This window comes from Thalassophryne amazonica, chromosome 1, assembly GCF_902500255.1.
Source record: "Thalassophryne amazonica chromosome 1, fThaAma1.1, whole genome shotgun sequence".
Taxonomy (NCBI): domain Eukaryota; kingdom Metazoa; phylum Chordata; class Actinopteri; order Batrachoidiformes; family Batrachoididae; genus Thalassophryne; species Thalassophryne amazonica.
In genome coordinates this window covers 58,570,034-58,597,851 of record NC_047103.1, presented here as the reverse complement: position 1 = coordinate 58,597,851, position 27,818 = coordinate 58,570,034, and the positions used below count along the sequence as shown (strand labels likewise).

At 41.0% G+C, this 27,818-nt stretch overlaps 1 protein-coding gene and 1 long non-coding RNA gene across 2 annotated transcripts in view; both read right to left on the bottom strand.

Moving 5' to 3' along the window:
* LOC117510706 (plexin domain-containing protein 2-like) overlaps positions 1–27,523 on the bottom strand; it is a 435,424-nt gene extending 407,901 nt beyond the window's left edge. The window contains 2 exon segments of the mRNA XM_034170533.1: positions 27,148–27,249; positions 27,280–27,523. Coding sequence (XP_034026424.1) covers positions 27,148–27,241 — 94 coding nt within the window. The 5' untranslated portion in view covers positions 27,242–27,249; positions 27,280–27,523.
* LOC117510739 lies at positions 1,607–21,902 on the bottom strand. The gene is made up of 3 exons (XR_004560809.1): positions 21,758–21,902; positions 7,831–7,835; positions 1,607–1,618 (listed from the first exon to the last, which is right to left on the bottom strand). It is a non-coding gene; the product is annotated as an uncharacterized LOC117510739 (long non-coding RNA).
* Positions 27,524–27,818: the final 295 nt, after the last annotated feature.

The following is a 27,818-nucleotide window of genomic DNA, read 5'->3' as shown; positions in this document are numbered from 1 at the left end:
AGGAAGAAACCTCAAGCAGACCAGACTCAAAGGGGTGACCCTCTGCTTGGGCCATGCTACAAACATAAATTACAGAACAATTCACGGACGAATATACAAGAAATGCTATTGGTGCACAGGATAGGAGGATCGCCATCACGAATACAACTCCCATCTCTGGATGGAGCTGCACCTTAAACAGAGAGAAAAAACAGAATCAGGCATCAGAAAGACAAAAAATACTGTATAATTTGCCAGAATTAAACAACAAGAAAAACAGTGAAATACTAAGGTGGTCGCCGACCACTAGCCCTAAACTTCGCTAAAAGACCCAGAATTTAGGTAAAGTTGAGGCCGCAGCCCGCTCCAATAACTAATAAATGAAATAAAAGAGTAAAAAGCGTAAAACAAAACTGTACCAGTATGCTAGCCATATGAAAGGGAAAATAAGTGCGTCTTAAGTCTGGACTTGAAAATCTCCACAGAATCTGACTGTTTTATTGACCCAGGGAGATCATTCCACAGAACAGGGGCACGATAAGAGAAAGCTCTGTGACCCACAAAGTAGTCCTGCACCCTGAGAACGTAAAGCCCGGGCCGGTACGTAAGGTTTAGTTAGGTCAGCTAGGTAGGGAGGTGCCAGTCCATGAATAATTTTATAGGTTAGTAGCAGAACCTTAAAATCTGATCTCACTGGGACAGGAAGCCAGTGAAGGGATGTTAAAATGGGTGTAATGTGGTCGAACTTTCTGCTTCGTGTCAAAAGTCTGGCTGTAGCATTTTGAGCCAATTGGAGACCCCTAATGCTAGACTGCGTTAAACCAGAAAATAGAACATTGCGGTAGTCTAATCTAGAAGAGATAAATGCATGGATCAGGGTCTCAGCATCAGCCATAGACAGGATGGGACAAATCTTCGCTATATTTCACAGGTGGAAGAAAGCAGTCCTAGTAATATTTCTAATGTGGAGGCCAAAGGACAACGAAGGATCAAAAATTACCCCAAGTTTCCTCACTTTGTCAATGTGATGTATGACACATGAGCCGAGGCTGAGCGTTAACTGGTCAAATTAATGCTGATGTCTCACTGGACCAAAAACCATCATTTCATCTTAGAGTTTAAAAGTAGGAAGTTTCTAGACATCCAACTTCTCACTGCTGCAAGGCAATCTTCTAAGGATTTTATGTGAACGAGATTACCAGCAGTTATCGGCAAGTATAACTGAGTATCATCTGCATAGCAGTGAAAGGTAATCCCAAAACACCGCAATATGTGCCCAAGGGGTGCTATATAAAGGGAGAAAAGCAGGGGGCCTAAGACAGACCCCTGTGGAACCCCAAATTTCATGTCACTAAGGTTAGAGTTAGTGTTACTGTACAAAACACAGTAAGAACGACTGGTCAAGTATGACGTCAACCATGCAAGGGCACTCCCAGTAATCCCAAAATGATTTCCCAGCCTATCAAGTAGAATATGATGATCCACTGTATCAAATGCAGCACTGAGATCTAGCAGCAACAGAACCGTAGTGGTGTCTGAATCCATTGTAAGCAGAAGATCATTCACCACTTTAGTGAGAGCCGTCTCTGTGGAATGATAATTTTCTAAAAGCAGACTGCAGTGGCTCAAAGAGATTATTCTCAGTAAAATAGTCTACAAGCTGCCATGACACCACTTTTTCCAGAATTTTAGAGAAAAATGATAGATTTGATATTGGCTGATAGTTTGTCAATACACTAGGGTCAAGATTAGGTTTCTTAAGTAATGGTTTAATCAATGCAGATTTGAAACATTTAGGAACAGATCCAGAAGTTAAAGAAAGATTAATAATTTCCAGCACAGTCAGCCAAAGAGTGGGCCACAGGGCCTTAAACAGTTTTGTTGGTATAGGATCAAATAAACAGGTTGTGCTTTTTGTTGACATTACGAGTTTTGTCAGCATGCCTAGTGAGATACTATCAAATTCTGTAAATCTAGGTAATACCTCAGTAGTGGCGGCCACCTCAATAGCAGGGTGTAGTGGCTGGGTTAAGGCATGCCGGGATATGTTTAACCTGATGTCTTCTATTTTTTTCCCAAAGTAATCCAGGAAATCTTGTGCTGTAAAAGGAGAGCGAGCTACAGGTGGTTGTCCATGCATAAGTGTTGTCACCGTGTCAAACAAGAACTTTGAGTTATGCTTGTTTTTGTTGATCAAATCAGAGTAGTAGGTCCTCTTTGTAGCCAATAATGCATGCTTATAGTCTAAGATAGCATCACGTCACGCAAGGTGAAATACTTCTAATTTTGAATGACACCATTTACATTCTAGACCTCTTGCTTTATGCTTGAGGTCACGCAGACACTATGTAACAGTTTTTGTTCCTGGCTTCTAAGTGTTATATTTCAACTGCTTATGTCTAAAGTCTATGGAAAAATGACTACATTCATGCACAAACTTCTAGAAAATTCTGGACAGTTCTAGCATTTAAAGAATATTCTAGAAGACTACTCAGTAGTAGTGAAGGCGAATCGAGAATATTCTTGAAAACAGACAAATTTCAAAATATCATTGTCCTGATCACAGAAGCAAAGTTTCTGTGGAATAATAGCTATTTTCTATTTATTTAAGGCATAACAGGTTAGGAAAACACACTGTGTACCAGGAACAAAACAAAAATAAAAAATTGTTACATAGTGTAATCACTGAACCAAGGTGACTGTGATTTGGGGGAGCATGGGTTTAACACAGGGGGTGCAATCATGTCGAGTGTAGTTTTGAGCACTGAGTTTAAACTATCTACAAGTCTGTCTACTGACTGGGTATTTGTCAAATGTGAAGCTAAGACAAAACTCACTCAAGGTTCTGGTGTAAAGCGGTTGTCTTGGGTTCACCACACCCAGGGATATGTGTGAAACATAACAGCATATTAAAGTGTAGGCAGCAAGCAGCATTTTGTTAATTGCCAGTCATTTAGGCCCCAAATCTGAGCACAGTTTAAAATAAATAAATGCCCGGACATTTAATCAAGGAAATATAGTACCCACTTTCCTTGAATCGATGAGTGTCATTGCTGAACTTCATTTCGTGCCTTTCATTTGACTGGGCAGGCCCAGACTACTGTGTTCAGTACATGCAAGGGGTTTTTAATGGAAATACATTGTGATCGGACAGACGTTTTGTCTGATATGAGTGAAAATCTGTTTTACAAAATCCAATATAGACGGTGTTTATTACATGGAAAACCATACAAAAATATTGGGACTTTTGTTTTTGTCCAGTGAGTGTGAATATCCGGTTTATACGATGACAGTTTAGGCGGGTTTTACTGTATATATAAATCATCTTATTTCTTTCATCCATAGTCGCTTTTAACAATGATCCTTCAGCAACTCAACATGTGCACACATTGTGATCAGAATGGAAGCACTGCACCATCTTCAAAACAAAAAAGAAACCATAATGTAGAACCATAGTCATGGGGATAGGATGTCAAAATGTTGGAATTCTACATGTTCCATGGAGCCGGCTTCATACAGTGAACTACTTTCCCTATCACTATTTGAAATGGATGTTTTGAGTTGAAACAAAAGGTGGAATACAGAGCAAAAACAACTGCAAGTCACCCTCAAGAGGAGAAAGTGGTTGATTGTAAAGGAACACCTTAAAAAAAACCAACAAAAACAACAACAAAAAGTAATCCAGGCACAAAACCAATTCATCCCTCTCATACACAACAAATATGTGGAGGTACTAAAGACTTTGCGAGCAGTCAGGCCAAGGTTTGCAGAACGGCCAACTTACTGCACACGCTCTTCCTCAGAATTTGATCTATTGTGGCCATTAAAATGATGTGCTGGATCATAATGTGTGGAAACCTCACCACATCCAGCCCTCCCTTCATATCTGTGGCTGATGCTTGTTGTTCTTCGACTGGGCTGGAAATCTCAATGAAAACTCCTAGGCAGTTCAGGCAGGACATACCACTGTGCAGAGTCTCCAGTTACCTGGGCAGTGTCTATCTCATAGAATCTGCTGTTCCACCTGACCACTCGTCGCCTCCCTAACTCAAAGCAAGCCCTGTTCCTGGATCCACTACCATACAGCTGACGGGCACAGAGGCAAGAACCTGAACACCTGGCATAAGATCAACCTCATTCACCAAAATCACTTGATTTATTGCATTGCCTCTGTTGTTTAACCAACTTTGTATCACCCGAGCACATTTAATTAAGAGGGAGCTACAAAAACAAGAGGTAAACAGGAAAATATTAAGACCTGCTGGTGGTGCTACTCCCATTAAGAAAAGGCTGCCAGATGGAAATCATCTCCTGTTTACTGCTTAAGGACGAGCTCAGATGGATAGAAAGTGGACCGCTGGGAGACATTGGAGCAGGCTCATTGTAAATGATGTGCTCCAAATAAAATGCTCTGTGACCCCCAGAAACCCCTGCAGGATTATGAAGAGTAGTCCTTTATCCTCCCATCACTGGCAGCTATGTTTTCTCAAGGGTCAGTTAACTGACAACAAAGGCATTGATAGATGATCAAAGTAGCATTTTTTTTTTTTTTTTTGGTGAATATCTGGCTCTAGTGAACCAATAGCAATTAATCCTGACATAATCATTACAATGATTTTACCTGCAGGAACAATAGTAAATTATGACCTGGGGAAAACAAACAAAAAAAGAGCTTCATGTTTTTGTGGTTTAAAAAAAACAAAAACAATTTCAATTCAATTTCAATTTATAAAAGCACCAAATCACGACAACATCGCCCCAAGGCACTTCACACAAAACAGTTAAAAAACAATTTACAATGAGTTTAAAAACAACAAATTAAAAACACAATTAAAAAAGCAAAAAATGAAAACAATACAATTGAAAAAGAATCAAAAAGAATAAAATACAACACACTGTATTAACAGTAGCACTGATGGAAAAAAATGTGTCTTGAAGGTTTCCACAGTATCAGACTGTCTTATCAACACTGGGAGACCATTCCACAATACTGGGGCACGATACGAAAAGGCCCTTTGACCCACAGACTTTTTCTTTACTCTCGGAACACCAAGCAGTCCTGCATCATGTGAGCACAAAGCCCAGTCCGGTACACAGGATTTAATCAGATCAGCTAAGTAGGTAGGTGCCAGTCCATGAACAACTTTATAGGCTAATAACAGAAACCTTCCATGCTGCACTCAAGTATCTGCAATGAATTTTGACACACAAATTTAGCTTTATGACCTGTAACAAGGCATTGGTACTTTTAGGGGAAGTGATGGTCTAGTGGGTAAGCGTTGGGCTTGAGACCAGAGGATCCTTGGTTCAAATCCCAGCCTGACCGGAAAATCACTAAGGGCCATTGGGCAAGGTCATTAATCCCCAAGTTGCTCCGGGTGTGTAGTGAGTATCTTATATGGCACCACCCTCACATTTAGGTGTATGTGAGGCATTATTTTAAAAAGCTTTGAGCATCTGATGCAGATGGAAAAGCGCTATATAAAATGACGTCCATCCATCCATCCATCCATTTTCTTCTGCTTTATCCGGAGTCGGGTCACGGGGGCAGCAGCTCAAGCAAAGCCGCCCAGACCTCCCAATCCACACACCTCCCCCAGCTCCTCCGGGGGAGCCCCAAGGCGTTCCCAAGCCAGCCGAGAGATGTAGTCCCTCCAGCGTGTCCTGGGTCTTCCACGGGGCCTCCTCCCAATGGGACGTGCCCGGAACACCTCTCCAGCGAGGCGTCCAGGGGGCATCCGGAAAAGATACCCGAGCCACCTCACCTGACTCCTTTCGATGTGGAGGAACAGTGGCTCGACTCCGAGCTCCTCCCGAGTGACCCAGCCACCCTGCTGGGCGCTCCCAAAATGAAGTCCATTTATCTTAATATTAAGAGATGGTGGATCAGTAAAGGGAGGTTGGACTTCTGTCCTGGTGAAGATTTTAAGATCATAAGTTTGCATTTATAAGAGAATCCATACTGTTGGGCACTATGTCTCATGGCCATGTCCTCAGTCTATTTGATAACTTCATATCTCCTCTAGGATGCCATGATGCATACTGTTCTTTTGCTTACCCCGCTACACAGACAAAACACAGTTTTACTTTTAAACATACAGTTTCAGATATACGTGTCTAATGCAACATTTTTCAACCAATCACATAACTTTATTGATCCACGCTGAGGGCAACGGCCCGCCCATCTGGGTGTAGACTTGAGCGCAGGCGGAAGAGGCAAGAAGAGTGCTGTGTGAGCAGCTTGCAAGGTGGTGTAGCAACTCTGTTTAGTGAAAGCATCTTTTAGTACAACATCTAAAACTGAAGTCCGTTTCCTGTTAATCTTTGAGTCTTCTGAGTTCGCTCCCCACATTAAACTACTGGGAAAATTGGGGAAACACCCTACCATCAGCATTATAGCTATTTGCATGCTTGAAATATGATCATTAATGCTAAATAACCTGCAATTTCACAGAAAAATAATTATCAGAATCTAAAACTTGCAAAATGACATGATGCCATTGCGTGATAACATCATCACATGCATGTAGATGTCAGTGAAACATTTTGGTCAACAATTTTGATTTTCACATTTTCATTTGTGAAGTTGTGTTTTTTCACTGGTATGTTCTATGTTTATGCGATGACTTCATCACACAACAACATCAAATCATTGTGCTACTTTTAGTAGCAAATCGGCCTTCCTGTGGCACCTTCCTCTGAGAATAAGTAGATTACACTGCATGTGGCAGGAACAGCAGCTGTTCCCAGGTAGTTTTGGTTCAAATAAATATGGACAGCCAATTACTTTCAAAATTATCAAAATATTCAGCCTCGAGTTTGAACAGAGACTCCATTATTTCATTGGCTAAAAAAAAAACCCAAACCAAAAAAAAAAAAAAAGTGCCGTGTCAGAAAACAATGAAAAAAAAAAAAAGCGTAACATTTATGTACTGCTTCAGCACCACCTCAGATGATTCGTGAGGTAAGGAGTGCCTTTCTAATCCTATATAGGCCCTAAGGGCCATTGGTGTTGGTGCTTATCTCCAGATTCTGTGTTGTCAAGCTGAAAAGAGTCCTTGACGACTATTAGAAGGGACGCCAGTCTGATGTATGTTACTTTCCCAGTAGAGTCTGGTATCCATTTACTGTTGATGGACTAAGGAAATGTAGCTTAAGTGTTGTGTCCAAGGACACAGACAGGTATTATGGGTGGGATTTGAACCCAGGTCTACTTATAGGCAGGCCAGCTGCTTATCCACTCAACCATCTGCTTGGCAAATCTTTTGAATCCATTGTTTAAAAATTTTTTCTGGTGGCTAGTAATGCCACCACTGCTTGCTCAGCAAAATCTAACCCAAAAATTCTATTCAGGAGAGAATTTTAGTATATGCGAGGACCTGAATCCAGATGAACCTGGCATCAGATACATAAAAGTGCCACACTTACTAAACCTCCAAAGACCACCACTAATTATTTTGAGTTCAAAATGGAGACAGCTGTTTCATTTGCTAGCATAGCACATACTCTGATTTTATAAAGTTCTGTTTACAGAAGGACTTTTAATATAGTTTAGTCTAAATAGAAAAATAATTTGTCAAGCATTTTTTTACATAAGAAAAAATGTCTTATTTTGGGAAAATGTCTCTCACATTTTCTTAATAGGTTTTTCCAACTAATATCCTGCTGTATTTAACCAGTAACAAGGAAAGGGAATAAATTTCAAATCATGCAGGCAAAGAAACAAGATTATTTTCCTTATTTTAAGACAGAGACTAATCTTAAATTAAGAATACTGTCTAGTTTTAAGGCACATTTTGATTATTCAGTGCCTAGACATTTTGCTAGTTTTGAGAATTCGAACCAAGCTACTTTTTCTGACCCAGGCATTCAATTTTTTTGCATCCACAATATCCCCTAGGACCTGTCTTTTAGCTGATCCAAACTTTTGCATTTTTGACCTTGTACAAGCTGAGAAATAAATCATAATGTATGGGTATGTGAGTTTGGTGAAATAGGCTCTAGGTGTTAATGGCCCAGTCACACGGCACACGACGATTCCTGAACGAAGGGAAGGGAAAAAGTAAAAAATGTCACAATTCGTTGAGAAAAGGTGGACGAAAGAGCTTTTATCACCAAACAGTCTGCAAAGCAAGAGTGCAAAAGGGACGAAAGAGGAACTTAACAAAACCGAAGCTCACGATCTCGACGCTTTAACGAAACACGCCTGGAGCCACAGCTGGAGCAGTGTGTGTCTGCATCTCTGAGTTCCAGAACTCGGCGCTGGGACGGAGCTAATAGCGCCTGAGTCCTGGAGAAACTGCAAAAAGAATCTGTGGAGATCTGTGTGCACGTCCGTGGACCACCTGCTCTGGTTCCTCGTCCAGAACAAAAGAGGGATCATCTCCATCATTATCAGAATCCTCACTGTCTGATGACATGCACTGCGCGCTCCACCTTGCTCCAATTAAAAAAAAAAAGTGCGCCGTGGTCACTGCTGTATCACAGTATTATGTTCTAAGCCATATATATTGATTTATAACAGAAAACTGTCAAAAGGGAGACTAAATATAAATATAAGTGTAAAGATGATTGAATATATCAGCGCAGTAAATTAATCAGTGCGTGGCATTCGGGACTTGTTGTCATTATGTGTAAACGCAGCATAACGTCACAAAGGTTTCATGTCCACAATACCCCAGGTCAGGTCTGGGAGCATGCCTCAGCTCAGAGCATCACTTCATCCATTACAGTACAAACTGGCAACCATGCACATACAGTAGTGTTCAGAATAATAGTAGTGCTATGTGATTAAAAAGATTAATCCAGGTTTTGAGTATATTTCTTATTGTTACACGGAAAACAACGTACCAGTAGATTCAGTAGATTCTCACAAATCCAACAAGACCAAGCATTCATGATATGCACCCTTAAGGCTATGAAATTGGGCTATTAGTAAAAAAAAGTAAAAAAGGGGTTGTTCACAATAATAGTAGTGTGGCATTCAGTCAGTGAGTTTGTCAATTTTGTGGAACACCTATTTAAGGATGAAGCCAGCACCTGTTGAACATGCTTTTCTCTTTGAAAGCCTGAGGAAAATGGGACGTTCAAGACACTGTTCAGAAGAACAGCGTAGTTTGATTAAAAAGTTGATTGGAGAGGGGAAAACTTATATGCAGGTGCAAAAAATTATAGGCTGTTCATCTACAATGATCTCCGATGCTTTAAAATGGACAAAAAAACCAGAGATGCATGGAAGAAAATGGAAAATAACCATCAAAATGGACAGAAGAATAACCAGAATGGCAAAGGCTCACCCATTGATCAGCTCCAGGATGATCAAAGACAGTCTGGAGTCACCTGTAAGTGCTGTGACAGTTAGAAGATGCCTGTGTGAAGCTAATTTATTTGCAAGAATCCCCCGCAAAGTCCCTCTGTTAAATAAAAGACATGTGCAGAAGAGGTTACAATTTTCCAAAGAACACATCAACTGGCCTAAAGAGAAACGGAGGAATATTTTGTGGACTGATGAGAGGAAAATAGTTCTTTTTGGGTCCAAGGGCCACAGACAGTTTGTGAGACGACCCCCAAACTCTGTATTCAAGCCACAGTTCACAGTGAAGACAGTGAAGCATGCTGGTGCACGCATCATGATATGGCATGTTTCTCCTACTATAGTGCTGGGCCTATATATCACATACCAGGTATCATGGATCAGTTTGGATATGTCAAAATAATTGAAGAGGTCATGTTGCCTTATGCTGAAGAGGACATGTCCTTGAAATGGGTGTTTCAACAAGATAATGACCCCAAGCACACTAGTAAACAAGCAAAATCTTGGTTCCAAACCAACAAAATTAATGCCTTGCAGATGTGAAGAAATCATGAAAAACTGTGGTTATACAACTAAATACTAGTTTAGTGATTCACAGGATTGCTAAAAAAAACAGTTTTAACATAATAGTTTTGAGTTTGTAGCGTCAACAGCAGATGCTACTATTATTGTGAACACCCCCTTTTCTACTTTTTTTTTACTAACAGCCCAATTTCATAGCCTTAAGAGTGTGCATATCATGAATGCTTGGTCTTGTTGGATTTGTGAGAATCTACTGGTACCTTGTTTCCCATGTAACAATAAGAAATATACTCAAAACCTGGATTAATCTTTTTAGTCACATAGCACTACTATTATTCTGAACACTACTGTAGATAACTGGTATGGCCCCACCTCCTGATTTTAGCCATCGATATGTGGTCTATCTTTCTAATACAAGCAAATGAAATTTGCATTACAAATTCCTTGTGTGATCGTGCATCCTTAAAGATGTGAAACAGCAACTGTGTTTAAACAAATTATAGGCCTGAGTTTGCAAAAACAAAGGAAAAGAACTGTGTTTACTGTTCTCCTTCCAACAAATACAAAGAAAGATGATGGTGCACAAATTTAATTCCATGTGGCTGCCAGACTCATAAATCTCAGTCAATTTCAATTTGTGTGTCATTTAATGTTTCGATATATCAAATAATTGCATTAAACATTTGCAGGTGCAGCACAGAGTGCATGCCAAGATGTGTAAAAGAAAGGCAACAGCGATTACTATCAAACACTTTGAAATATTTGTTCTCATCATATGCATTTTAGTCATAATGTGTGAACAAAAACAACTTTAAAAATCAGCATGAAAGACACAACTGAATGTCTCATTTCTTGAAAATACAGTCAGTTTATTTTAAAGTTTGCATCGCTACATCACCACAATAAAGTTGAAATGAAACAATGAAGATTGTAATGTTGTGTTGACTTTCTAGTTTTCATTCAAGGTGTAGAACAGAAATTATTAAATTACGCATTAACCATTTAGGATTTAAAGCTATTTGTATACACTGTGCCTCTACCTTCAGAGTCTGTGTAACTAGACAATGTAAATATCAGATTATTCTGAATACAAAGCATTGCTTTTACGGACAGCCGGTTTTATTGAGTGAGTCAAGTCAGGTGATGGATTTGTGAAAATTTCTAAGTCAATGAATATGTCTTAAACTTCATTTGCATGAATCATTAAAAATACAAACAGCATACCATAGTACTTATAGTAAATCTGTCTGGAGTAGGCTGTTCTCAAAAACTGAGTGACAGTATGAAGGAGATGAGTGAGGAGAAGACAACCAGACAGTTTTAAACGAGTTCTATAGTGTTCTGTGGCTATGACTGGACAAACAGTGCGAAGTAGGGATAACTCGATAATCGGCTCGGCCGATATTGGTTGAGTATCGGCCATGTCAATTATCGGCATCAACCGATAATTGCCCCCAGGCGATTATCATCTTAGCCGATTATTGGTCAAGCAGATTAGCAGTCTATCCCAACAGAACACCCATAGGGATTATCGGCCAATACAGATTATCCGACCAACCCATTATCGGTCTATCCCAACAAAGTACCCAGAGGGATTATCAGGCGATGCAGATTATCAGCCCAGCCAATTATTGGTCTATCTCTAGTACAGAGTGTAACTTTTGGCTGTTGCACCAACAGCCACAGTTTCATAGCAGAGTGGAACAGAGAAGGATTTTCATGCATGACAACAGATCAAAAGTTTGTATATCCCATGTGCCATCTGGCAAACTAGCTGCAAATTCACATCTTTTTAGGAAAATCCTTCTCTATGCCTTTCCACCATGACACTGTATACCTGGTGATGTAACAGACAAATGCTACACTCTGCAAAGGTTCTCCAGTCACAGCCACAGAAGCCGAGAACTCCTTTAGAGTTGTCTTGGTGGCTTCCCACACTTGTTTCCTTCTTACATTGTTGCTCGGTTTTTGAGAAAGGACAAGTCCAGACAGATTTACCATACTGACTGTAAATAACACTTGTTGCTGCACACCTGTAACTAAAAAAAGCTTTGACATGTTCAGCAGTCTGGATTGTGCTGTGAGAAGCACCGGCTGCAGTGATTGCTTGTTCATTTTATGAAAGAATTTGGGTTTGAAAGAGAAGCGTCTGAGCGTGGATGTGCAGGCACTTACCACACAATGTAACAAAGACAGAATTGTTGGAAGCACAAAAAACAAAACATTGCAACACAAATATTTGCACAAAAACAACAAAGTTTATCAGTTTGTCCATTAAATATCTTGTCTTTGTGGTGCATTCAATTGAATATAGGTTTAAGAGGATTTGCAAATCACTGTATTGTTTTTATTTACATTTTACACAATGTCCCAACTTCATTGGAATTGGGGTTGTACATTCGTGCCTTAATTAGTGCATAGCATCCCATCCAAGAGGAGTCGTAGAGACTCATATTTCACTACTTGACAAAATCGTGTGTTCATTTTGTTTGTCATGATATTTGATATCTGGCCCGAACAGAAAAATGTTGACTGTTCTGCACCAACTCCTCATGGCACATTGAGTCTAACTGATACAACAGAAAACAAACAGAGGAAGTGAGACAAAAATTTCACACTCACTTGCCTATATAGGCAGAGATATGTAGCAGTGTGCTGTAAACCCTGTAAATGACAATGCCAAGATGTCACTCGTGCCAATCTGAAGATATGAAGCTTGCTCATATTTGGGGTGACTGGCTCCTCTGCCGGCACTTTATCCCTTTTCAGCATGCTTGAATAGACTGAAACACGACACTGTCTCATTCATGCATGCTACATTTTGTTTCCCTTTGGGAAGCCAGTCCTTTCAACCTTGAGTGCAACAAATCCTTGGTTTCTTTCATCATTTTGGTGCAGCGTCTACATGAAGGCTTAACAGAGACCATACATAATTTCAGCATTTGGAGAAGTGGGCTGAAATTATGATGCAAGTGTTGTGTACAGAGAATTAAAAAAAAAAAAAAAAAAAATCATCATCCTTTCCCGTTTTCTTTTTTCTTTCCCTGAGTTCGAAAACAAAAGCATAAAGTAATTGCTTTATATGAAACAAATAGCCAAAGGAAAGACATCCATCCATTATCTTCTGCTTATGCCATTATGGCAGTGCTATCCATCGGCTTCCAGAAAAGGTCAAGAGGTTTTCATTGCAACCACAGACTCCACCAGGTGATTTCATTGATTAACACAACATCTGAGTACAGTCTGTTATTGAAATCACCTGCTCATGTGGATGGCAAAACAGAAAACCTGCACTATCTAGAAACAGTTTGGGGTCAAAGCTTGGGATTGGGGACACCACCACCTATATATAGTCTGAGTCAAGACCAAGATGATAACAAGTTGAGTGTGAGTGAAAACCAAGACTTTGGTGTTTTGGAGTGGCCCAGACCAAGCCAAGACAGAGTCTTTGTTGTGGGCAAGACAAGACTGAAACCTAAAAAGCACAAGCTGGTTTTCAAGACCATGAATTTAATTAGACTTAACATCATCAGTGTTAATATCCAGACATGGCATTTCAGATAATAAATGTCGCTTTGCGGAGTATTTGCACCTGTCCAAACACGACTCTTTAAGAAAAAAAAGTATATAAGTCACACCAGAGTACAAGTCGCATGTAGCACTTCATGCAAGGAAAAGCAAATTGAATTTAATTGCGTATTATTTATTTATAAGGCACACAGGTGGTTAAGGAGCACAGCCAATGAACTAATTTATGTTGAGGCACAAAACGTGAGAAAACTGCTTCTTTAAGCCACTTTATATAGCACCTCTTGGGCACATATTGCGGCATTTTGGGATTACCTTTCACTGCTATGCAGATGATACTCAGTTATACATGCCGATAACTGCTGGTAATCTCGTTCACATAAAATCCTTAGAAGATTGCCTTGCAGCAGTGAGAAGTTGGATGTCTAGAAACTTCCTACTTTTAAACTCTGATAAGACTGAAATGATGGTTCTTGGTCCAGTGAGACATCAGCATCAATTTGACCAGTTAACGCTCAGCCTCGGCTCGTGTGTCATACATCACACTGACAAAGTGAGGAACCTTGGGGTAATTTTTGATCCTTCGTTGTCCTTTGGCCTCCACATTAGAAATATTACTAGGACTGCTTTCTTCCACCTGCGAAATATAGTGAAGATTCGTCCCATCCTGTCTATGGCTGATGCTGAGACCCTGATCCATGCATTTATCTCTTCTAGATTGGACTACTGCAATGTTCTATTTTCTGGTTTACCACAGTCTAGCATTAGGGGTCTCCAATTGGTTCAAAATGGTGCAGCCAGACGTTTGACACGAAGCAGAAGGTTCGACCACATTACACCCATTTTGGCATCCCTTCACTGGCTTCCTGTCCCAGTGAGATCAGATTTTAAGGTTCTGCTACTAACCTATAAAATTATTCATGGACTGGCACCTCCCTACCTAGCTGACCTAATTAAACCTTACGGCTTTACGTTCTCAGGGTGCAGGACTACTTTGTATCCCTAAGGTGAATAAGAAGTGTGCAGGTCACAGAGCTTTCTCTTATCGTGCCCCTGTTCTGTGGAATGATCTCCCTGTGTCAATAAAACAGTCAGATTCTGTGGAGACTTTCAAGTCCAGACTTAAGACGCACTTATTTTCCCTTTCATATGGCTAGCACACTTGTACAATTTTGTTTTATGCTTTTTACTCTTTTAATTCATTTATTAGTAATTGGAGCGGGCCGCAGCCTCAACTTTACCTAAATTCTGGGTCTTTTAGTGAAGTTTAGGGCTAGTGGCCGGCGATCACCTTAGTATTTCTCTGTTTTCTTGTTGTTTAATGCTGGCAAATTATACAGTATTTTCTTGTCTTTCTGATGCCTGATTCTGTTTTTTTCTCTCTGTTTAAGGTGCAGCTCCATCCAGAGATGGGAGTTGTGTTTGTGTTGGCGATCCTCCTGTCCTGTGCGCCAATAGCATTTCTTGTATATTCGTCCGTGAATTGTTCTGTGAATTGTTCTGTAATTTATGTTTGTAGCATGACCCAAGCAGAGGGTCACCCCTTTGAGTCTGGTCTGCTTGAGGTTTCTTCCTCAGAGGGAGTTTTTCCTTACCACTGTTGCTCTGGGGGTTGAAGCGCTTTGAGGCAACTCTGTTGTGATTTGGCGCTATATAAATGAAAATAAATTGAAATTGAAATTAAAATTGACTGTACAGATGATCACGTGTGAGGTGCACAGGCAACAATTAAACACTTGAAAACCCGATGCATTATTTATGTATTCATAACGCAAACACTGCTGTAATGATCAGGAGCTAAGAGCTGATTAACATTTTTGTTAGATGTGCAAACTGCAAGTAAACTGCTTCTTTAAGTCGCTGAACAGACGATCATATGTGAGATATGCATGTAACGCAATGAAAGGTTCTAAAAATGAACCTTTGAAAACTTTTTTGTAATATGTACATTTGTAAAAATTAATAAACTCACCCTCAATTTTCTTGATGTTCTTAAAAAAGCAAATAAGATTTTTTCCAAATAGGAACAAAAATAAAATAGTCCCTCTTTTTCAAAAGTGTGGTATTCCAGTTAAAAACATTATTTCTTAAGAACAGAGAAGCTTGTTTTTATGTTTTTTTTTTTCCTTTCTTTTTTTGTGTTCATTTTCTTGTTCTTCTTCTTGATGCTCCAAGTTTAGGAGTAGAAGACGTAATTAGCCTCTGCTGTTGTAAATTAGCCACAGTGTTTGGGACATATTTGGAACATTTATTGATCAAATGATGGACTGAATTTTATTTGAGTCTCCAGAGTGTGAAGTCAGCTGTTTGTGAATTTTTGCTTCATCATTTAATAATTAATGATGTATTATCACACGTGGATCAAACTTTTTGAGGGCAACACAGACTTATCTTTGTGGATTAATTTCCTGAAGTGACTGACAGTGGTTCAAACAGTGGTGGCTGGCCCATAGGGGGCGCTCAGGCACTGCCCTCCCATATGTGGAGGGGAAAAAATATAAAATATATTTTTTTTAAAAGTATTGTCAATGTCAGTCAGTTTTACTTAATAGTATGTGCCTACATGTAATCTGAATTATTAAAACAACATTTCCACCAACTGACTCTCATTCAACAGTGCATTTCCACCGACAGAAGCACAGAATGTATCATTTCTCTTCTTGGGCGCTCAATCAAAGAGCCCCTTGAAGTGCAGCGAAATGACCAATTGTGTGTGGTTGCTAAAGAAAAACAATAAATATTTGGCCAATCAGCATCATCAAATTTAATGGCTTGGGGGGTGAGAGAATTTTCGTCTGGTTAAGTGCTGCTGTTTTTGGCGGAAACAAAAACCCCACCTATGTTTGGGTTATTTATTTTTTTATTTTTTTTGTCTCTGTGTTTTGCTGGAGTAAGTTGAAGAACTTTGGGACACAGTTTTTGGGAGGTGAGGGGAGAACCTGGGATAAAGGAGCAACCACAAACTGCCGCACACTGGCTGCGCTCACGTAGGCGGCTCTGAGTTTGGTATAGGTGGAAAAGAAGCAGCAGGATGCCAACGAAAACCAGCTTCCAGCCTCACTTCTTACAAATGGAGCCAAGTCTGTTTGAGTTTTGGGTTTGCTTGTTTTTTTTACGGAGGCGTGTGGTCGCACATTGCACTCAGGTCTGTGAGAAAAAAAAAAAAATGTGCCAACTGCTTCGCTGAATAGTTCATAGCGGGATGACTGTCGTAATGGGGACAAGGTGTGAGGATTTGGAGAAACGTTTTCTGCATCGAGTCTCAGCTGTGGATTTGACTGTTTGGCAGCTCTTCGCATCTTTAAGGTGAGTCGCTCCTCTCGATTTTGGCCTCTTGCACACACACACACACACTCTCTCTCTATTTATCACTCAGTCCCCCAGGCCCCCACTCATCTTAGAACCCTCCCCAACTCATTCATTTACACACTCTCTCTCTTTCTCCCTCTCTCTTTTGGAAGGTGCTGTGAACATTGTAGTATGTACATAATGTTCTTTTGTCAACTGAGGAATTTTTCCATATTATGAAAGAGTGTAAATTTGGTGATGTTTTCTTTTCTGTTCAGGGGGTGTCACTGTGAATCCCAGGATCTATTTGTCTGAAGATGATGGCAGTGCAGTACAGTTTGGTGAACTATGTGTGTAATTGGTGTCAAATGGTGAAATGTTCCTTGCTCAAGAACTTGAGTGTTGTATTTGATACTGTTCCTTTCCGAGGTATAAATGAGGCCTAATATAGCTGGAAATGGTTAACTTTATCTGTGAAACTGCTGATTTTGAGAAGAACATTAAATGATTATTGTGGAATTGTAGTAATTTTCTGACTGTTCATTTGAATGCCTGTACTGGACAGGCAGGGAAATCTATTGGCACACGAGCTCCACTAAGACTTTTTTAACCCAGCCATATGGGTTAAAATAAAAAAGGAGAGTTCAGATTAATTCAGCTCACTGTGGCATTTACTCTGTGTGTGTTTGTGTGTGTGTTTCACTGTGCACTTCCATGCACTGGAACAATCAGTTGTTTGTTTGATTCCACAGGATGCTTTGCTGTTTGATAAAGACATTTATTTGTATTCATTTGCTTGAAATGAGCATGACTGCAAACTGTATTTTACCTCTGAATCCCAACATGAGGGAAAAACTCAGTTCGCAGTTACAACATCACGATCACTCATATAAACAGTGTTTTAAGTGTGACCTGACTGTTTCAAACCATTCTGAATGTAACTGAGCCCAGTTAGAAAGTTTCCACCTCTTGCTTTTTAAACAAAAAAGGCAGTTTAATGTTGTGTTTCTCGTTTCCACTGTAAAGAAAATTCCTGTTGTGATTTGTGATTTTTTTCAGTATACAAGTCGCACGGGACTATAAAAAACGGGACTTATATTCTGGTAAATACGGTACATGAGATAAAAACCACAATCGAAGCAACAGAGTGCAGCAACTGCTTTTGAATTTCTCCACCAGGGCCGGCTTTTTCCCCCACACGAACACCCACTGTGTCACTGCCCACATCCGATCTTCAATTTCAGATTGCTTCTTTTTGGATAAACTCGGCTTTATTAGGCCCCATAAGAAACATTAGTTTATCATCTTTGACATCAGATTTGGCGGATTTTTTATTATTATTTTTTTCTTAGAAACAGGAACAGTACAGAACAATACAGTAACATTTTGAGGCTGGGAAATGAAACTTCCCCTTTGGAATTACAGTAAAACCAGCCTCATGGCTCTGCAATAGTATTTGATTCAAAGCCAAAAAATATGTACATAGCGCCAGAAGTATCCTCTGAAAAAAACAAAACTCGCAGGCCAGACCAAGCGGCCAAAACTACTTATGGCGGGTCACCATAGCAGAAGAAGCAAACGAGGAAAAACTCACCTTGCAACCGTTGTACTTAGTGTCCAAGTTACCTCCATTGTCCAGCGTACCACATGCAAACTGGCTGTAAATATCGCTCATGGTCACCTTCGGGGGAGGATGCTCACTCCATACCATGGCTTCAGCTTCTTGGCTTTGTCAGCGATCTGTATCACGATAAAAGGCATCGTCCTCACATCTGTGGTTGTCATTGATGACAAGCGGTAAGTTCCGAGTTCGGCTCTGTAAACTTCGACCGTCTTCAGCCAAAGCACACTTGCCACCTAACGGACGTGCCGGTTCTTGTACCAGCTGTACGTCCTTCAATAAAATTCCGCAAAAAACATTTCATGCAGGCTGATTTTGGCATGCGGGTGGGGATGATAAACCGTGTTTTTTTTTTTTTTTTTTTTTTTTTTTTTTTTTTTTTAAATGGGGTCTTATCTGTGTTTACTTGTCAAACACCTCAGAACTTTTCTCCCGGTTGGATTTAACAGATATACGTTACGGTACACAGCTCTAATATGATTCAGCAAATGCATATTTTGTTTTTTGTTTTTTTGTTTTGTTTTTTTGGAAAATAGCAGCACTTTTTAGTCTGAGCAGTTTACACTGTAATTTGTGATGCAAGACTGTGATGATTTCTAAGAATTCTGCCTGATGTGTACCACCATCTTTTTGTGCAGAATCATGTAACAAATGTCTATATATTTGTAAGTTTAAAAATGCCTACTACTTAATAGCACACCTTATAGTAGACATCACTCACTGTACTTTGGGCTGTAATATTTGTGCTGGTATGATACTGCAGTTTTTTTGTGAATGCTGAGGATTGTGAAAGGAAATGTATGTATTCTAAGCCTCTTCTGGTACCCTGCGGGCATTGCAACAAAACCCAAAATTTAAAAAGAAGAAATCACTTTATTTGCTTTCCAGCTGATGATTCTAGTGCTTTTTATCTCACAGCAGCGGCAGCAGAATGACAGATAACAACCTCCCTGAGGATGAAGCTACGCTCTGCAACTGCCTGTGCGAAAGGATGTTTGTCACAAGTGGAAAATGTCTGCCAACTCACGGTGAACGGATCACATTCAGATCCATATCGTGTGACAATGAGACCACTTTAACGCTCACGTCTCCTGCCTTTTTGACCTTTTTGATTTAGCTTGATGGACAAGATGGACAATTTAGCTCGAGTGCAAATGCCAAGAAGTGGGTGCTTCAGCCACTATGGCATTCCAATCTCATAAATCATGCAAGGCGTTGCAGCAAGTGGAAGTGAAGGAGCCACGTTGAGAAGAAGCTAAAGAGCTTAGCCGTGCAGAGTTTCATTAACTAGTGGCCTCTTTGCTCTTTGTCTCTGAACCTATTGAACCCTGTGCACCACCTCAGCCCTCTGAAGCCATCAGACTGAGCTTCTTCCCACAGCGGAGGGGGCAGGGATCTGTGCGTGACTAATGCGGGAGCACCATGCTGTGCGCCGGAGGAGGCAACCCCGTCTCGACGATGCGTGGGGTGGCCCACTGCTGCCTCATAAGGGGCGGCACAATAACCCCAGTGGTCGCCCCTCCTCCTCGTCTCACCCCCTCTGTGGCTCAGGGCCACCCCCTCACCCATCTTCCGCCATCCTTTCATGGCAGGTCCTTTCAACAGGTCATTCAGAGGGCCAATAAAGAGGCTGGCTCATTCTGTCTGTTCTGAAATGTTCAATGTCAGAAAGCAAGAGAGCGAGCAAAAGAGAGAGACAGGAGGGCGGGGGTGAGATTCCATGAAGACTTACAAGCTCTTCTCACAGACACCTTGAACCGGACTAAGCTGGACCTCTCATTTAGTGGAAGGACACAACACCTCCGACAACACGTTTTGTGCTGGCAGGCGTAATCATGATGAGAAGAAAGAAGCCAAGCTGCACTGGGTGCAGCGAAGGTCAAACTGATGCTCCGAGTGCAGCGACGTGTCTACTGCTTCTCCGCAGCTTTGAGTTCACACTAACTCAGAGATGCTTGGGAGTGTGTTTGTATGATTGCAGAGGCAGCTGCTGGCATCCTGATGGATGAGGAGCTGCACACATCCATACTGCTCCCCGTGCTGGTTAACCCTCCATCGACCTTCTACCAAACAACTCTGAATCTCCTGGAGATGAAATTGAGATGGTAAACCTCATATAAAACTCCCCACACAGCCGCAATTTCAGCACATTAGCTGCGTTGAAGTCGGACCGCTGCTCGCACAGTCATTATCCATTTCTCGCATGCAGACACACTCCAAACCCAAGCTGAACATCTCTTTTTAACTCCCCTCCCTGAAAAACACAAAAGTGCTAATTAACCCCCAAAGCAATCCTGTGTTCCAACCACTGCTCTCAACAGGGGAACACCGCAGAACCGCAGACTAAATGCAACACAAAAGATACATTTGCTCACAGTATGTTGTAAAATTTTGCCCACACATACTCAACATCTTATCTCATGAATGAACAGGCAAAGGAAATCAACATCTCGTGATCGGTTCATTTGAACAGACTCTGAGATGCTTTTTTCACCGACATAATCACTTCTGACCACTAAGTAAAGCAGATGACTTTTATCTTCATCGCTCCACTTATATAGTTTGGAAAAAGACATGCTCTCACAGAAGACATCACACACAATGCCACAAAGTTACTGGCACTCTCCACTCAACTTCACTAGTCGTGTGGTTGCTCTTTTACACGCCACTATCTCACCCCGAACATGCCATGCACACGCTGTCTGTGTGACAGGCTGGAAAGCACCAGGTTGTTCAGAAACTCCAAATTACACAGGGCTGGTGGACAAGTGGTTAGTACATTTGATTTCAGTGCAAAAGGTTCCCAGTTCAAACCCCACCACTGCCACATTTCTCCAAGTACTGTGAAGTTGTGTCAGGAAGGGCATCTGGTGTAAAACTTCTGCCAATTCAACAATCCACCTCTGAGTGAAAACAAGGGAGCAGGCAAAGGGACTTGTAGCCCGTTTACACTGGACAGAGACCCATATACGAGCTACAAGACATGTTGTCAACTCTCAAGTCTTGGCTGGTCTCCAGTTTGAGCCATTTGTGTTTACACCAAGTGTGCATTGCAACTGAATTGCGCCTGTGAAATTTATGTTAATATCCGCAATCAGTGATGCAACCTCATGCAAAGTCAATTGAGAGTCTATTATGAGCAATAGGATCAAGTTGGGAGTGGGTTGGGGCCTGTGGAAGTTACGGAGACCAATTATGAGACCCATGTATCTTTTAACCAGTTGCACAACTGCTGCCAGTGTTATAAACAGTTCAATGCACTTGTGCACCTGTTGGAGACCAGTGGAGAGTGACAGCTACCAGGAGGGATCTTTATTTCGACCATGGAGACCCCACTGTGACCAGCCTGCAACTCCAGTGAGAGTGACGGTGAGCAGAGGCCATTTTTCGATCGCACATTGGTCACAGACTCGGTGTAAACAGGGTGTTACTTTACACTCAAAATGTTACAGATTTTTGGAGGGCTGATACAATACCAAGGGTAGGGAGTAAAAAATGTATGAAACAAATATATCTGCCAATATATACATTCAGAAAATGGCAATGATTCCTAACATTTCATTATCAAACCCTTGTGACAAAGAAATGTATCTGAAGCTTGATGTTTTACATGTTAAACATGAATGTTATTATAAATAACTATAATTAAAATTAACAACTAACCAACGTATGTCATACTGCCATCATGTTGCCTTCAAACAAACTAGCAGTCACTGTGTAGCATTGCTCAGCATTTCCATAAAATAGATTTCTCGTCTGTTGTGGCCTCGCCTACCTGACGGGATAGATACCACTTGTCACTGTAACATGTGCACTCTAATTTAAAATGAATGCCAACTGCTTGCTTTGCCTCTGTGACCAAGGGGTGATGTGGTCCCACCCACATTTAACAGCACTGTAAACAACGTCGTTGAAGTACCCTCTGCAGGACAAACTACATAGTAAGACAATTTACAACAGATAAAGTTTTTTTTCTGGATTGTTTATTTGGTAAAAGATGAAAAATAAAGCTGATACTGTCATATATCAATATACTGTTTGGGCTCTACTCCACATCTATGATAAAATGCAAGAAAACACAGACGACACAGGCTGACAAAACACTGGCCAGGTATCAGCAGAAGACATGGTACATTAAACACTAGTGATCACCATGGACTCACAGCAGACACATAGTGGCAGTGTTGAGGATGAGTGCAGGCCCATGTGCAAAGAACATCAATGACTGCTATTAACACACAACATGCTTAAAATCTTTGACATTCATACTAAAATGCAGGAAAAGGTTGAGCTCTGCTACCACTACATGACCTCCACTAATATGCCGTTACTGCTCTGTCTGCCTCCATTGATCTCCGCTGGTCAACATTGGAAGCTTGACTAGATGCATCACCTTTTCTGGATCCCAACAGCATAAAGAAATATGCAGAAAAATGAAGAAACGTGGAACATGCCTTGACAACATGCCAGTAGTAATTGACACAACTGCAGTTACGTCAAGTTTACACAGGTTACGCCACATGACGTCTCAAAACACTGACTTGATGATCAGCTCAGCTGAGTAACACCAATGCTCTGCAGAGCGTGCTACCAATGCACCTCCCCTGCAACAGTGAAAGCTCAACTACATCCTATAGCCAGTCATTGGACTGTCACACTCCGCTGAGCAAACATGTTGCCAATGGATTTCCAAGAAGTGGGGGAGTCCACCTGCACTTATTATGTGATCAAAGGTCGGACAAAAGCTGTTCATTAAGAGTCGAGGTCGGTCTATGACAAGGGAAGCACCTCATCCAAATGTCTAAAAATACTGTCCTACATAGACTCAAATTTGGAACAAGGCAACATGTAAATGTTTCCGGCTCAAGCAGGGAGGAGAAGCAAGGAAGTGCTCTGTTTTATCAATGGCAATGTTTCACTCAGGAACATCTACTGCATCTATAATCTGAGCTTTCTGTAATCTGTGACTTCTAAAGCCTCATTCTGACAAACATGAACCATAAATCCCAAGTGGAGCCACAGAAAACAAGTCGTTAGGTTTTCTCGTGAAGCGCGGCTGTCAGACGTGCCACAGCGCAGCACGCACCAGGAGACTGATTGTCTTCATAAATAAGACACAACTGTAAACTGCACATGAATCTGTGTGAGCGGATGAAGCACGACTGATGATATTCCAGTAAAGCCGTGGTCTGCACATAAACACACACCTTTAATTTACACTCTGTGTCAGCAGCTTGAACCACTATCTGATACGTGATGAAAAGTCAGCGCCAGCAATAGAAGCAAAGGGAAACAAAAGCTCATCCATGCAAACTCAACAGATTGTTGGTATTAATTTGCACAACAGTGTCTGTGCTGCCGGAATGTTCCGATTCAGAAGCATCAACGCCAATCATTAGGTCTTCGCTGCTGCACTTCTGAAGCATGATAAGACAATTATGGGTAATGCATCCATGCCAACTCGTATCTGCTGCATATCTTAAGAGGCTAATTGGTGGAATTTACCTGAGCACCAGAAGACTGGCTTGAATAATGAAGCAGATGAGCAGTTTGATGTTTTCTGTCTAAAGAAAGCGGTTATTTTCTTTTCAGACATAATGCCCTCCCAAGAACAGGCTATGATGGGTTAAAAGGGTGAAAACCTTTCCCACTCCAGGCTTCTTCTACTACATTTTCTCAACAGCATGTAGCATTACCCCCTAATGGCGACTGGACAGACAAACAAACACAACTGCCTTTGAACCAACAAGTCCTTGAATCCATACAGGTCATTTGTCCATAATCTCAAATACGGCCCACAGGAGTATTTCCTGAACAAGTTTCAGAAAACAAACAACAAAACAAGAGTTCCACATCATGAAATGTACGACAGGTGCACAATTAAGTCCCTTTGAACAGGAACTTTCTTCCCTATCAGTACAACAGTGTATGCTAACGTGTGTTAACAACAAATACGGTAAGATTTGTTACCTAACTGCAATATTGTTTTGCAGTGATGGGCACAGTTCCAATAATCCGATATCAAAGATAATGTTTTCATTATCAGATTATCTTTTTAAATAACTTTAAAAACCATTATCGGACTAATTATCTTGCGATAAATTTTTGTCCGATAATTTTTAGACCGATAACGTGGTAAATAAAATTGAACAGCTACAAATATTTATAAAACTTACAATCAGTTGAGCACCTACCTGTTAAATGTTTCATAGCTGATGTGTAGTTCTACCCTCGGCAAAACAGAAAAGAGCTGCTTTAAGAAGAAAGCACTCCATCCTCTGTAGACAACGGAGAACAGCATTAAACTCTAGTGCCTAAAACTCTCGTGAATATATTCTCTGGGTTTATAGACGTTGTTATTGTGTCTGCGTTTATTAAATTCCATGCATCTTATATGTAGCAGACACGGATTATCTGGAATTTTGTTTTGGCAAGTTTTAAAGGTCTCTACTGCCATCTACTGGCCAGTAGTGTTCATTCCCCCTACTGACGTATCCCATAATCCCTTGCGTGCCAGAGAGTCGCTGCAGTCACCAACAACATATAGAGAATCAATACGATGACAGTTGTAAATTAATATTATACTACAAAAATGTATTTTTTATGCTTTTCATCACGTTAATAAGAGACTACTGCATGATACCCTGAAAACTTGCTAAACAATTATAACAAATAATCCGTGTCTGTTACATTTAATCTGCGTGGAATTTAATAAACGCAAACCGAATTTCAGACATATTATATATATTACGTAGTCTGGAACAAAGAGGACAAACAGTGTTGTAAAGAACAATAATCAAGACGTTAAAGAGCAAACTTCACTTTCCTCCAGAACGACATGATCAGGAAGCGATTGTAGCTCACAGCAGCTCCCATTGAAAATAACGGAGAGACAGCCTGTGATTCTCACATGTTTACATAAAATACACACAATGACAATGTCTATAAACCCAGAGAATATATTCACGGGAGTTTTAGGCACAATATAAAAATAGTTTTATGTTGCGATGTTAATGGTGTTGTCTGTGTGCAGCAGTTAAAGTGAGATCTCGCAGTGCGGTGACCTCTCTGAGGTTTTGTTGGATTTGAAACGTCAATAGGGCGAATAGCCAACATTTATGTGTCAAGACAATATTGAGTGCACGTTTTACAATATCATAAAATGTGCGCACATTCTCTCCACATGCAAAACATTTTGCGGTGACACTTCCAGGGCTCCGTAAAAATGCCTGTTTTTACAAATAAAAAAATAGAATATTTTATAAAAGCACATTTATCTGTAAACACCAACACACGACACACGTCACATTAATGTGTTGGTTTACATGACTGACCTGAGCCAATAAGTGTTTAGCAGAGGCACATTTTACCCAGAATCCTTTGCAATCTGTCTGTGTTTGTTACAAGACCTCAGAATTAGTGCATAGAAGGGGAATGAAAGTCATGAGTGATTTGTGACAGGTCATCTGCAAGAGTGAACGGTAAAGTTGATAAGACAGCACTGAGACCAGCTATGTTGTATGGCTTAGAGATGGTGGCATTAACAAAAAGACAGGAGGCAGAGCTGAAGATGTTGTGATTTTCTTTGGGAGTGATGAGGATGGACAGGATTAGGAATGAACATATCAGAGGGACTGCAAACAAAGGACAGTTTGGAGACAAACTCAGAGAGGCAAGACTGAGATAGTTTAGAGATCTGCAGAATGGCACAGGGTAGATAGGGGGAAGGATGCTGGATCCACCAGACAGGAGGTGAAGAGACAGAAGAGGTTTATGATTGTGTGGAGGGAAAACATACAGGTGGTTGGTGTGTCAGAGGAAGATGCAGAGGACAGGGTGATATGGAGACGAATGATCTGCTGTGGTGACCCCTAATGGACAGCTGAAAGAAGAGTGGCTTGCACAAATGATCTGTGGGGTCATTTCCACAAGTGTGTTGTGGCTGTTTCTCTTCCAGTTTAACATTGCCACTAGGGGGCAGTGCCACACACTGTTACTAGGGTCTTTTGGGTGAGGATTGTCTTTTCTGAACACTGGTCAGTAGAGAAACCAGACTTCAGTCAGGACCGGTTGAAGAGGTTTCATGGAAATCACTCTGAAATTGAACATTTGGCAGCAGGGTAGATGTACCTCAGGTGGTGCATATCTTACCAGGTGTCCACCTGGTACTGGAGTAAAAAAAATAAGCCAGGGGGACACTTTTCAATAGCAAGGGGAAGCTGAGGATTAGCGATAAGGTTATGATTCGCTTTGCCATGAGTATATCACACATTTGTGATTTGATGCCATGGGGAAGATACAGCATTTACTAGATTTGCACAGTGTGTAACATTTCACATGTGCAGTAGCTGATGCATGGAGCCATAAAACATTTACCTCACAGAGTGTAAATGAACTATGTGCACTACTGGTATCAGGTCTGTCAGAGGTTGACACTACAGCATGTTGCAGGTCATAACAGCAAGGACACATAGCTGGAAAAACCCTAATCTCACTGATAATACAGAAAAGAAGGAAATCGTTAAATGCATCATGAGTGAAAGTGACATTTGCATATTTTTAATTAAATGCTTCATTGCTGGATTTAGAGGGGTGCGCTGGGAAAATGAATATGCAGAAAATGTTTTATATAGTCAGAAATAAAGAGATGAAGCGCCAAATCTTCACAGATTGTGATGTCCAAAATAAAACAATTACAATAAAAAAAAACCAGTCTTGAGTTTTCAGCCTGTCATTACGCATTTGCACTTGATAAACAGATGATTTACGCACGAACCTTCCAGAAGCAAAAGACAGAGTTGAAAGTGGATTTTTTTTTTTTCTTTCTTCGTGAATAAATCATCCCCTCCTGCACGTTTGTGCACGGAGTCCTGTTGTTCAAACTCTGAGGTCTTACCGTCAGCGGTCTGGAGCTCGGCTTGGACATTTCCAACGCACTGCAAAACTAAAGCAACTCCAACGAGAAGGTCGAGCGTCTTCACCCGCTCCATATCCAAAATCCCGCCGCCGGTGTTCCGTCTCAGCGCCACACGCTCGTTGAAAGAGGATTTCGCGTTTCTTTTTCCCGGTCCAGCCGTCTTTTAACACACAAACCTGCCGGCGCTGCGCTGCGCTGTTTTATGTGCGCGTACGGGCGCCACGCTGCGCGCCTGCGGAGCCAACGCGCTCGTCCTGACGCCGCTCTCCGCCTTAAAAAAAAAAAAAAAAAAACGACAATTCTGAGAGAAAAGGGGGCCAAAAGTTCAAAACACAGATGTCATCCCAGGTCCAAAACACCGGTGTCATCCCACTTTCGCAGGAGTGCTGGATGTGTGCGCGCGCCTCCCCGTCATCAACTCCTCAGAGCCAATCAGGAGCCAAACAAAAGCCTTCTCCAGCTGAGGGTGACACAGGCAACGTTCTGCTTTGAAGCAGCAGCACAGATATCTGTTGATAGCAGGATTTGGATGCTTTTTCAGTCAGCGCAGATCATTTATTAAAGGGGTCATATAATATGACTGATTTTGCACACAATATGACTCATATTGTGTGCAAAATCAGTTTATACTGGTGCTTTTCTCGTGGGGA